The sequence below is a fragment of the Dendrobates tinctorius genome, unplaced genomic scaffold (assembly GCF_039654945.1).
Source record: "Dendrobates tinctorius isolate UK_male_01 unplaced genomic scaffold, ASM3965494v1 ptg000086l, whole genome shotgun sequence".
Lineage (NCBI taxonomy): Eukaryota > Metazoa > Chordata > Amphibia > Anura > Dendrobatidae > Dendrobates > Dendrobates tinctorius.
The window spans coordinates 10,379,067-10,392,862 of NW_027361754.1; the positions used below are offsets into that span (position 1 = coordinate 10,379,067).

Genomic DNA, 13,796 nt, shown 5'->3' on the forward strand with positions numbered 1-13,796 from the left:
AGCTAGGCTTCAAAAACTAAATCAGCACTCAGGTATTTTCAGAAGACAGAGCTAAAGGAATTCAGCTCACCCCAGCAGGGAATGGCAGAAATCCAGAAAAACAAAGCAAAACAAAGTCAAAGCACAAATGCAAAAAGCCGAGCAGAAAACTTAGCTTTAGAAGAGCAGGAATTCAGACTGGTCTCCAAGGATCCCACAGAGAAATCACCCGCAGGGCAGAAGGGCGTCGGCGGCCTTATATCTAGTCAGTAACTCCACTCAGCCAGTCATCATCATTAGGCTCAGGTGTTTGATAATCAGGCTCACTACCTTTCTTTACCAGAAGAGGGAGTTCATCGGGCCTCAGTAGTGAAGAGGAAAATGAACTCACAACAGTACCTCCCCCTTGAGGAGGGGTCACCGAACCCTCATCCATGCCACCAGGGCGATCAGGGTGAGCCCGATGAAAGGCACGCACCAATCTTTTGGCATGAATATCAGAGGCAGAGACCCAGGAATTATCCTCCTGACCATAACCCTTCCACTTAACCAAATACTGGAGTCTCCGTCTAGCCAGACGGGAATCCAGTACTTTCTCTACCACATATTCCATGTTACCTTCAACCAATACAGGGTCTGGAGGTGCCACCCCCGGAACAACAGGTTCAACAAACCTCTTCAACAAAGATTTATGGAACACATTATGGATTTTAAATGTGACAGGAAGAGCCAAACGAAAAGAGACCGGTTTAATAATCTCCAAAATCTTGTAAGGTCCAATAAATCGAGGCTTAAACTTAGGAGAAGCCACCTTCATAGCAATATTTTTTGATGATAACCACACCATATCACCAACCTTAAACTGGGGACCAATGGTCCTATGTCGGTTGGAAAACCGCTGGGCCTTTTCCTGGGAGAGAGATAACTTATCCACCACTTGGTCCCAGATCTGGTGCATTCTCTCCACCACAGTGTCAACACCTGGGCAGGCAGAGGGCTCCACCTGCCCTGAAGAAAATCGAGGATGAAACCCAAAGTTACAAAAAAAAGGTGACATCAAAGTGGCAGAACTAGCTCTATTATTTAAAGCAAATTCGGCCAAGGGTAAAAATGAAACCCAATCATCCTTATCAGCAGAAATAAAACATCTCAAATATGACTCCAAGGTCTGGTTTGTTCTCTCTGTCTGCCCATTGGTCTGAGGGTGAAAAGCAGAGGAGAAGGACAACTGAATTCCCAGCTTGGAACAGAAAGTTCTCCAAAATCTAGACACAAACTGAACTCCTCTGTCAGATACAATGTTCTCAGGAATCCCGTGCAAGCGAACCACCTGTTGCAAAAACAGGGGCACCAACTCAGAGGAAGACGGCAACTTAGGGAGTGGTACAAGATGAACCATCTTAGAGAACCTATCACAAATCACCCAAATAACAGTCATGCTTTGAGAGACAGGCATATCAGAGATGAAATCTATTGAAATATGGGTCCATGGCCTCTTGGGGACAGGCAAAGGCATCAACAACCCACTAGAGCGAGAACACGATTTAGACCGGGAGCACGTCCCACAGGACTGCACAAAATTCCTGACATCACGAGACAAGGAGGGCCACCAAAAAGACCGACTCACCAGATCTCTAGTACCAAAAATACCTGGATGACCAGCCAAAGCAGAGCAATGAACTTCAGACATCACTCTCTTCTTCCACTGGTCAGGAACATACAACTTTCCACTGGGACAATGCTCAGGTTTGTCCTGGAACTCTTCCAGAGCACATCTCAAATCGGGCGAGATGGCAGAAAGAACTACCCCTTCGCCTAAGATGGTAGCAGGCTTGGTCACCACAGGAGAATCAGCAAAGAAGCTCCTAGAGAGGGCGTCTGCCTTGACATTCTTAGTTCCAGGAAGAAAAGAAACCACAAAATCAAAAAGTGTAAAAAACAAGGCCCACCTAGCCTGTCTAGGGTTCAAGCGCTTAGCCGACTCTAGGTAAATCAAATTCTTGTGGTCAGTGAGGACCACGACTTGATGCTTAGCTCCCTCCAACCAATGTCTCCACTCCTCAAATGCCCATTTCATGGCCAACAGTTCCCGATTCCCCACATCATAGTTACGTTCAGATGGAGAGAACTTTCGGGAAAAGAAAGCACAGGGATTCATTTTAGATGTTAATGGATCCTTTTGGGACAAAACAGCTCCTGCACCAATCTCAGAAGCATCCACCTCTACCTGGAACGGAAGTGAGACATCAGGTTGCCGCAAAACCGGGGCGGAGGTGAATCTTCGCTTCAGCTCCTGAAAGGAAGAAACAGCCTCCGGAGACCAATTTAACACATCAGCACCCTTCTTAGTCAAATCTGTCAATGGCTTGGCAATACTAGAAAATTTTGCTATAAATTTCCGATAAAAATTAGCAAAACCCAAAAACTTCTGGAGGGCCTTCAAAGAAGTGGGCTGAACCCAATCGTAAATGGCCTGTACCTTGGCCGGGTCCATTTCATTAGTTGATGGGGACAAAATAAATCCCAAAAAAGAAATCCTCTGTACCCCAAAAAGGCATTTAGATCTTTTGACATACAGGGAATTCTCCCTCAAGATCCGGAACACAGTCCGAATATGTTCCACATGAGAATCCCAATCCTTGGAGAAGATCAAAATATCATCCAGATAGATAATCAAAAATTTATCGACAAGATCTCGGAAAATATCGTTCATGAAGCACTGGAAGACAGAAGGAGCATTAGTGAGCCCAAAAGGCATCACCAGGTACTCAAAATGTCCCTCCGGAGTATTAAACGCCATCTTCCATTCATCCCCATGCTTAATGCGAATAAGATTATACGCCCCCCTGAGGTCAAGCTTGGTAAACCAGCAAGCACCTTTAACTCTGGAGAATAGATCAGAAATCAGGGGTAACGGATACTGATATTTAACAGTAATTTTGTTGAGGGCACGATAATCAATACAAGGTCTTAATGATCCATCTTTTTTGGCTACAAAAAAAAAACCGGCACGTAAGGGTGACAAGGATGGTCTAATATGACCCTTCTCCAACGCCTCCTTAATATAGGATCGCATAGCCTCGTGCTCGGGTACAGATAAATTGAAGAGCCGACCCTTGGGAAATTTACACCCCGGGCACAGTTCAATTGCACAGTCATAACTCCTATGAGGAGGCAGAGACGCAGACTCATTCTCACTAAATACATCATAAAAGTCCGCCAAATAATCAGGAACATCATGCGACTGAGGAGAGGTGGAAAACACCGGAGCCTCACTAAAGGCACACCGACGCCTCACTAAAGGCACACCGACAACCCCAACTCACCACAGACACAGATTTCCAATCCAAAACTGGATTTGTAACCAGGGAAACCCCAGAACAATAGTATCATGCAGATTATGCAACACCAAAAATCTGCAATTTTCTTGATGGTCTGGGGCGACCCGCATTACCACCTGGGTCCAAAACTGAGGTTTATTTTTAGCCAAAGGAGTAGCATCAATCCCCCTCAAAGAGATAGGCGTCTGCAGAGGTGTCATCGGAAATCCACAACGTTTAGCAAAATCCAAGTCCATTAGGTTTAGGGCTGCTCCCGAATCCACAAAAGCCTTGGCGGAAAATGTGGACAGGGAGCAGATCAGAGTAATAGCCAGAAGAAACTTAGGTTGAAGACCACCAACAGAAAACGTGTGTGCAAAGCGTTTCTCTCGTTTAGGACAGACAGAAATAATATGCGAGGCATCTCCACAGAAAAAACACAACTTATTACGCCTTCTGAACTCCTGACGCTGCTCTCTGGACAAAACTCTATCACATTGCATAGGTTCAGACATTTGTTCAACAGGTGGCAACACCTCTCGTGCAGTTTTGCGTTCACGCAAACGCCGATCAACCTGAATAGCTAATGACATAGAATCGTCAAGACCAGAGGGAACAGGAAATCCCACCATAGTATCTTTTACGGCTTCTGACAACCCCTTCCGAAAGAGAGCAGCCAAGGCATTATCATTCCAGGTAGTAAGTACTGCCCATTTTCGGAATTTTTGACAGTACAATTCTGAAGAATCTCGACCCTGGTTCAATGCCAGCAGGGTCTTTTCAGCCTGATCAATGGCATTAGGTTCGTCATACAACAACCCCAAGGCTTGAAAAAATGCGTTCACATTAGTCAGAATAGGATCATCTGGTTTCAAAGAAAACGCCCAATCCTGGGGATCGCCACGCAGCAAAGAGATGACAATTTTAACCTGCTGCGCGGAGCTCCCTGACGAGTTAGGCTTCAAGACAAAAAATAATTTACAATTATTTTTGAAATTCAAAAATTTAGACCGATTCCCAAAAAATACATCAGGTGTAGGAATCTTTGGTTCAGCAGCATGTGAATGAGCAAGGTAGGTGGAAATTCCCCGCACTTCTGCAGCGAGCTGCTCCACACGATCAGACAATTGTTTTATCTCCATTGAGAGAAAAAAAAATTCCCCCTACAGCCTCAGAGATACAGAGGAAAAAATATGCATCCTTTTTTTTTTTTTTTACAATTCTTTCCTGCTATTGAGTACCCTAGGATCTGTGGTATGGCGGGTGATTCTGTTATGATTGAGTCACCGTAGGAGGCAGACACAAAAATAGAAGCTACGTCCAGAAAACCAGAGAAGTTGGCAACTATCAGATTGCAGACCCCTGAACCTATCAACACAACTAGCAGTAGCCGTAGGGGGTTCCTACGGTGCCCTAGACTCCTCGATCACAGCCGGAGAGCTAAATAGTCTAAAGACAGAAAAGGAAATCTAAACTGCCCCAGAGCAGACCCCAAAGTAAAAGACAGCCCCCAACATATAATGACAGTGAAGCAAGATGAAAAAACACTCACACAGATAGAAAGATAGGCTGAGCAAAGATGGGGCCCAAGCTAACTAAACAGAACAGGAAAGGAAGGTTGCTGTCTGCAATCTGCCAAAACCCTATCAAAAACATAAGCCAACAAGCTGATATGGAAAAAGACCCTGAAGCAGCTAGGCTTCAAAAACTAAATCAGCACTCAAGTATTTTCAGAAGACAGAGCTAAAGGAATTCAGCTCACCCCAGCAGGGAATGGCAGAAATCCAGAAAAACAAAGCAAAACAAAGTCAAAGCACAAATGCAAAAAGCCAAGCAGAAAACTTAGCTTTAGAAGAGCAGAAATTCAGACTGGTCTCCAAGGATCCCACAGAGAAATCACCCACAGGGCAGAAGGGCGTCGGCGGCCTTATATCCAGTCAGTAACTCCACTCAGCCAGTCATCATCATTAGGCTCAGGTGTTTGATAATCAGGCTCACTACCTTTCTTTACCAGAAGAGGGAGTTCATCGGGCCTCAGTAGTGAAGGGGAAAATGAGCTCACAACACTTGTCCACGTGTTTGTGGTTAGGTGGACTTTCCAAGTAACAGCATTGTGGAGGGCCCAGGTAATGTTGTGGAACACATGCTTGCTAGTGTAATGTTGTGATGGCAGATTGGGAAAAATAGTGGTGAGTGGTGACTGAGTACCTTGTTACGGTCACCGGCAACAGGTTGCGGCAAGATTCTGTCTCCCATGAGCCTAAAATGCAACATTTCCAGAGAGAAATGTGTGAATTTAGTACTATGGCGTTGGCTGTATATTTCTGCTTGCGTTCCAAGGACTGGGGTATGGACAACCGAACGCTGCGTTGGGACAAGGATGTGGACGTGATTGCTAATGGTGATAGTTGAGTTTGTGTTCAACTACAGATGCAGGGCAAGAGGCATCTTTGCATGCACCATAGACAGGGGATTGGCTTGCACGCACAAGAGGAGAAGAAGCAATGGTATCCAGAGGTGTATCTAGGCTTTCTGGCACCCGGAGCAAGAATTTGGTTCGGCGCACCCCCTCCCCCCTGCACAAATGCAATTTGCACACTTAGTCATGTACCCATGAGCTGCTCTCCCTATTGCTCTCAATGTTCAGTGAAAAACTGAAAGAAGCAGGAAGAGAAGCTCATTGTCACAGGACCATAAGTATGAAAATTGCTTATGAGTGAAGTGTTCATGTGATGACTATTGGAACCTGCAGAGCTGAATTCTGACATTGCAGGCTTCTGAATTCTCACAACTAATGCACTGCACACATTTAGGATTCTCTCTTGCCGATGTACAGTCAGTCATGTCAGCACAAGTATGTGATTTGTATACTTCTGGCCACATTTCGACTAGACTTACTTATCATTCCGCTCATTTTCATTGAGTGAGGCCACACATGTCTAGTCAGCATGTGACTGCATGCATGTAAATTACCTGCATGAGAGAATCCTAACAGCGTTCAGTGCGCACTGTGAGAATTTAGAAGTCTGCAGTCACATAGAATGACTGCAGACTCAGCAAAAACCTGAAAATTAATGTTCCTAACATAATGTTCCTAACATAAATAAAAACATGAGAATAAGTCAGTATCACAAATAACATTTACATCCAGGTACTGTCATGATCCAGGACGGGGTTTCGCTTTGGCCCGTCCTGGTCTGATTGGGGGTTAATTATTCCGCCTCTCCCTGGCAAAGGGCGGCTATTTAATGCTCACTGGACCTAGGTCCGGTGTCAGTTATACTCCTGCCCTCGGCTGAGTTAGTTGACCTTGTGCGTACGTGTGCCTTGTGCCTGATATCTTGCTTGCTTGTTCGGTTTTGATTCGGTTCTGTCCCTGTTACGAGTTCTGCCTGTCCCTCTTGTACTGCGCTACCTCTCGTGTATGACTCTCTGCTTGTGACCCGACTTCTCTCTGCTCGTCCCCTTGGTACCGCGTCGCCCTCTTGTGTATGACCTTTGGCTTTGTCTGACCTCCCGTCTGTTTACCCCTTCTGTACCTCACTTTCCGTACTGTGAACGACCTCCGTTTTGCCTGACTCTGAGTTTGCTGTCTTCTGTGAAAGCAGGACGCTAAGCCCCACCCCCTTGCAGTCACATGACCGTAGGTCCCGTGACGGCTTGCTAAACTGCATCACTAAGGTCCTGTGCACCTATACTTTCTGGCTATTCTAGTCCCCAGGGGTCCTTACAGTGCGGGTGAGTCCCTGCTCAGCAGAGGCTGTACGCCGGCGCTGTCGGGATCCTGATAGGTACCTTATAGATGACGTTGTCTCTGGAGTCATTCTCCTTCTTTTCTTCATCTTGTCCAGACCCCATGATGAGTTTTCTCATCCACAGCTTGTCTCTGCAGACTTCCATCTTCTCCGGTCTTCTGCAGCAAATCTCCACACGATGCCCTTAAACATAGAAGTGTCATTATAATGCTCCTGAATAAAAATATCTGCAATATACTGTCGCCTGACACTATTCCCCTCCCTCCTCATGCTGTCTCATCTAACATGCCCCCTGTTCACCATACTGTCTCCTCATATACAGTATTTACCTCCTCACACTCTATACTGTCTGCTCATACATGCCCCTTACTGACCATATTGTGTCTGCATGCCACCTGTTCACCATACTGTCTCCTCATATATTTACCCCCTCACTCTTTATACTGTCTGCTCACACCTACCCCTGACTCCCCATACTGTGTCTGCACACATCCCATCACCCTCACTCTCCATACTGTGTCCACATACACTTTTCCCCATCGCTACTCATACTGTGTCCACATACAGTGCTGTTGAAATTAATTGGGACAAAGCATTTTTTAAGTAAAATTGTAAGTTGGTTACCAGTCAGTGATTCAAACCAGTTTTAACTGCTTTGAACAGGTGTGAGTGCCTGTTGAAAGCAGTTAAAACTGGTTTGAATCACTGACTGGTAACCAACTTACGATTTTACTTAAAAAAATGCTTTGTCCCAATTAATTTGCACAGCACTGTACATTTACCCATTCGCTCCCCATACTGTCTGCACCCATCTCCCATACTGTTTCCTCATACATGCCCTCATACATACATACTCTTCATTTTGTGTTGTCAAATCTCCCCACACATATTAAATCCCCCCATCCCCACTCCAAATCCCCCCCACACATTAAATCCCCAATCCCTGTGCCAAATCCCCCAAACACATTAAGTACCCCCATCCCCACTCCAAATCTCCCCACACACATTAAATCCCCCATCCCCACTCCAAATACCCACACATTACATAACCCCCCGTCCTTACTCCAAATCCCCACACACATTAAATAACCCCCATCCCCACTCTAAATTCCTCCCACACATTAAATAAGCCCCCGTCCCTACTCCAAATCTCCCCATACATTAAATAACCCCCATCCCCACTCCAAATCCCTCACAAACATTAAATAACCCCCGCTCCTACTCCAAATCCCACCACACATTAAATAACCCCCATCCCCACTCTAAATTCCTCCCACACATTAAATAACCCCGTCCCTACTCCAAATGCCCCCACACATTAAGTATCCCCCATCCCCACTCCAAATCCCCACACACATAAAGTACCCCTGATCCCTACTCCAAATCTCCCCACACATCTAAGTACCCCCATCCCCACTCAATAACCCCCATCCCCACTCCAAATTTCCCCACACATTAAGTACCCTCATCGCCACTCCAAATCCCCCCACACATAAAGTACACCTCATCCCTACTCCAAATCTCCCCACACATTAAATATCCCCCATCCCCACTCCAAATCCCCCCACACATTAAGTACCCCCATCCCCACTCAATAACTCCCCATCCCCACTCTAAATCTCCCAACACATTAAGTACCCTATCTCCACTCCAAATCCCCCCACACATAAAGTACCCCTCATCCCTACTCCAAATCTTCCACACATTAAATAACCCCCCATCCCCACTCCAAATCCCCCCACACTTTATGTACACCCCGCCTCCAAATCCCCCCACAAATTATTTACACCCCCCACCTCCAAATCCCCCCCTCCCATCTCCCATCTTTGGTGTCTACAGCTCCAGAGTGGAGCACTTACCACCAGCGTTTGCTCTGGGTGCCGGCATGTAACATCAGCAGCGTGATGACCTGATCGCGTTGCTGGCGTCGCTCTGACCCGGCGGTCAGAGCTTCAATTATACTGGCGTCTGTGTAGACGCCATTACAATTGCTCACTGGGAGCTGGTGCTCTGCAGCTTCTCTGCGCTGGCTGTCAGCTTGACAGCCAGCTCAGAGAACTGCTGACTCCCAGGTCGGGGGGTGGCAGAATGCAGCCGCCAGGGGAGACACTGCAGACTGCCGCATTAGGCGGCCTGACTGCGCCACCCTGCCGGCTGTGCCCGGGGCATATGCCCCGGCTGCCCCCCCCAGATACACCTCTGGTGGTATAATTCCCCAGCACACATGCGATTTGCACACTTAGTCATGTACTGATGAGCTGCTAATGCCCTCAATGTTCAGTGAAAAACTGAGAGAAGCAGGAAGTTCTCATTGTCACAGGACCATAAGTATGAGAGTCGCATATGTGTGAAGTGTCCATGTGATGACTGCTGGAACCTGCAGAGCTGAATCCTGACATTGCAGCTTCTGAATTCTCACAACGAATGCACTGCACACTTTCAGGATTCTCCCTTACCGGTGGCAAGAGTACACGGTCATGTCAGCACAAGCATGTGATTTATATACTTCTGACCACATTCTGATGTTCCCCGCCTCACTCCGTTCATTTTCATTGATACATGTAAATTACCACCACGAGAGAATCCTAACAGCGTGCAGTGCGCACTGTGAGAATTCAGACTTCTCCAGTCACATAGAATGACTGCAGACTCATCACAGTCCTAGACAACCCCTTTAACGTTCCTAACATAAATAAAAACATGAGAATAAGTCAGTTTCACAAATAATATTTACATCCAGGTACCTTATAGATGACGTTGTCTCTGGAGTCGTTCTCCTTTTCTTCTTCTTGTCCAGACCCCACGATGAGTTTTCTCATCCACAGCTGTCTCTGCAGACGTCCATCTTCTCCAGTCTTCTGCAGCAAATCTCCCCACACAATGCCCTTAAAGATAGAAATGTCATTATAATGCTCCTGAATAAAAATATCTGCAGTATGCTGAGCCCCTGAATAAATAATTACTCCTCACTATATTGTCAGCATAAAATATGACCCCCACACTGTCCCTCTTATGGTACATGCTCTTCACACTGACCTCTCCTGTCCAGACTGGGATACCATTTCACAATGTCCTCTCACACTGTGTCCTCCCTTTAGGGGTCATTCTCTATACTGTACCTTTTCATCATATTCCCCCTCCCTGGTATACTGTCCCCTCCTGGCTGTACCCTTACACTGTCCCCCCATGCTATGCCCCCGCTTCTCAGTCTCTATTCTGTGCTTCTGTGCCCACTAGGGTGACCGCAAAAAATCGATGTCGGAATTTTGTCCGTCTGGACCCCACAAAACGATTCCCCTTTCCAGATATTGAGATAGCCAAAATTTGAGCTCGATCAAACGACGTTAACCCGTGCCGCTCGTCGCTCAAAGTTTGAAAAAATCCAAATTTTTGGCCAAAAAGCTGACATATGGAGCCATAACTCCAGAACGGTAAATAATAAAAACACGCTTAATATCTCAAAAGAAAGCTAATGTTGTTCTTCAAAATTTATATTTTATACATAATTGTTGTTATTTTAAGTCAAACTGAGTTACAACAGCTTTTAGCCCCAAGAACGTGACCTGGTACCACTAGGAGCAATGGAGCATACTTCGTATATTTTGTTATTAAGTGATAAATTTTGTTTTTTTTTTGGTATATTTTTGAGTTTAAAGTAGAAATATAACAAAAAAACAAGTAATACTGATAAGTCTAATGACATTTTTTATTTTAAAATAAAAAAATGAGGTATATAATACATACAAAACAGACACAGAAAAGATACAGACGTAGTACCTACATGAGTTGATAATTTTACATAGTTATCTAATCTATTCTAGAGCTTTTGTTAAAGTAGTTTTTGAAACGTCAGAATATAATGTTCGGCATTTGCTTACAACTTGCAGGACATATTGCTTTTGTTCTTCATCTTTTGTCAGAAGGTCGTTAAAGTCGGTTATTAATTTAACACCACGCTCAGCCATATCATTAACTACTTTTAATGTTTTGACAATTTTCAATCCTTCTTGGAAGTCATTATTTTGAGGCCAGGTGTTTGGATTTTGTCTTAGGAAATCTGTTTTTATATTAAATCAGTCAAAGAATGTAAATGTTTCATTGGTAAGTAAATTTACCAATCATCCATCAACTACCTCTTTTAATTTTTCTTTCCTAACTTTTGGATTTGCAACCCTAGCATGCTCTGAAGGTTCATCTGTGCTACTGAGCAATTTATTAGCCATTAACAACTTTTCATTGTCTGTAATGGTGGGATCAAAAAACGATAATCCCACCAACTCTGCATTCAAATACCACAAATGGTTCGAAAATTTGGTCAGGGCTATTTCTGCAATGTCGTTGTCACATTCTTTATAGTCTAACAGACTATGCAAAATACCTAAATCTTGCTTTGGCGCAAGATGAGCTTTTTGAGCATTGAACCAAGCTTTACAATAAATTTTAACTAGGAAAACAGAAATGGCATGCACAGAAGTTTCTTCTTCTTTAGACATCTTAAATTGACGACGAAAAATGAACATTTTTAAGCAGTAAATAGCCTTTGCCATCCACCTAGCGTGATGAATGGCTCCTGGAGTTCTAAAACCCACAACATTGCCGTCTAGTGATCCAACAAATATGAGAACCAACTGCAACAGTTCCTTGTAGTCATCTCTGGGGTGGCTCTCAGTTAATTTGGTCTCGAATTCAGCAGTAACATTCGCAATTACTTCTGGAGTTAGCTGCTTTTGTATTAGATTGTCACTGATACCTGTGTCGTATTTTCCTTTGTCTATCTTGGGCCACGCAGTGAGGAATCTTTTGAAAATGTCTCGATGAGGTCCAGTGGTTGATCCCATTTTTGTGTCGAATACGCCTCTTAACACAATTTCCAAGATATGGTGACGGCAAGCTAGGTGTAGCAATTCTCTTCCTAACATTTGCTCCAATAGGATGCATGCTCCTTTGAGTCTTCCCGTGTTCGATGCTGCAGTGTCGAAGCACATCGCCTTGACAGTGTTGGGAAGACCCCATTCCTGTAGGCATTCATATACGGCTACGGCTTGCTCTTCTCCAGAGCTGCTTGCTGTTACAGGAACTCCCAGCATCTGTTCCTTTTCGCCATATGAAATAGCAATAGCTATTCGCTCACATTGCTCATGTTTTAAAACACCCGGTAAAAGTTTACCATCCCAATGGACAACCACGGGCTCTTTTTCAGGAATGTTTACTTTATCTAAAAAATTTTTAGTATATTGTTCTCTGAACATTTGCCTTCTAGAATGTAATAAAGTTTTCGAGACTTTGTACTCAAGAGGGTCAAGGTTTAGTGCTTCTAGAGTAGCTATTAAAATTCTCGTGGCATTTCTGTCGGATACCTTACATCGATCTAACACAATGGATAATTTCATGTTTAAAATCTCTTTAACGCCCCTTGCAAATGAAACTTTCATCCTCTTGCTCTCAGATGGTCCTGGATCTTCTGCAGCTTCTTCAGGGATGTCCATTTCCTCCAAGCTCTCAAGTTCCTGGTAGATGCTGTCCTCTTCAGTATCTTCTTCTTCTTTTCCTTCTTCGAGCTTGTCTTCATCATCCGTCTCTAAGAAGCAACAAAAGAAAGAGAAAAAAAAGACTATAAAAACTTGTCGTTTTAGCAGTAATAATACATAGGTACTAAATTACCTACTTCTAATTATCAATAGGTATTATTTTAAGAATATAAACTCAATCATAAAGATGCCAAATGATGCTCTCATGTACAATTTTCTTTCAATTATAATGAAACTATTTACTTATTTGTTTATCTACTTTTTAGAATAATAATAATAATAAAATAAACTCACCAATATCAAAAGTTTCTTCTTGGATTTGTCGGTTCATTTTTGCAAGTTCCTTTTGCGCCTTGATTTCTTCAGCTCGAGACAACTTGAGATCCACTCCAGCCATGGAACCTGGGCGGCCCTTCTGCCTCTGTTTCACGAGAAATGCCTTATCTTCTTCCAATTTCATCAGAGCTAAGGCATCTTGTTGAGCAATATCAAAGAGATCATTCAACTTTTCAACAAACTGTTTAAATTTGTTCTTGGCCGTTTCCGATGTTTTCTTCCGGTCTTTTTGAAGACTTCTCCACTCGGCGTGAAGTTTTTCCAGCTTAGTAATTGCATCTTGCTCATGTTTAGTCGGGATTCGAGCTTTCCCCCAAAAAATGAACACTTCTCGTATGGTCAGTTTTGCTGATTCTCTTACAGTTAATTTCACAGTATGTAAATTATAAAATAAAGCACATAAGACTTGACGATTTGAGGGTAGTTTACAACCGGTGATCTGGTGAATGGGATAGCCCACAAGAAATAATTTATCCTTGTTCCGGCTTTGTACACCTGATGTGAATGCCATTTCAGAGTCCAATAGGTAAATAACAGTTAACTAGAAAAACGAAACAAAATATATTACAAACTTTAATTTCAATAAAATATTTTCAAATATCTTTTAAAATAATACTATAATATTGCGCATCACCCCTACTCTGGAACTCTCTACCACAACATATCAGACTCTCACCTACCATCGAAACCTTCAAAAAGAGCCTGAAGACCCACCTCTTCCGACAAGCCTATAACCTGCAGTAACCACCGATCGACCAAACCGCTGCACGACCAGCTCTACCCTCGCCTACTGTATTATCACCCATCCCTTGTAGATTGTGAGCCCTCGCGGGCAGGGTCCTCTCTCCTCCTGTACCAGTTATGACTTGTATTGTTTA

At 44.0% G+C, this 13,796-nt stretch overlaps 1 protein-coding gene across 1 annotated transcript; it reads right to left on the reverse strand.

The window, feature by feature from the left end:
• Positions 1–11,498: 11,498 nt before the first annotated feature.
• Positions 11,499–13,536, reverse strand: LOC141098026 (uncharacterized). The gene is made up of 3 exons (XM_073585624.1): positions 12,877–13,536; positions 12,038–12,632; positions 11,499–11,547 (listed from the first exon to the last, which is right to left on the reverse strand). The coding sequence occupies exons 1-3, from the start codon at positions 13,427–13,429 to the stop codon at positions 11,499–11,501; spliced, it is 1,197 nt and encodes a 398-aa protein (XP_073441725.1). The 5' UTR covers positions 13,430–13,536.
• Positions 13,537–13,796: the final 260 nt, after the last annotated feature.

What these genes read in the sequence shown, in the direction of transcription:
- LOC141098026 (XM_073585624.1), bottom strand. Translation starts at nt 13,429, where the DNA reads ATGGCATTCACATCAGGTGTACAAAGCCGGAACAAGGATAAATTATTT. An exon ending in AGAAGAAACTTTTGATATTG is followed by an intron (nt 12,633 to 12,876) that starts GTGAGTTTATTT and finishes GTTGCTTCTTAG; the next exon opens with AGACGGATGATGAAGACAAG. An exon ending in CCCAACACTGTCAAGGCGAT is followed by an intron (nt 11,548 to 12,037) that starts GTGCTTCGACAC and finishes CGTCAATTTAAG; the next exon opens with ATGTCTAAAGAAGAAGAAAC.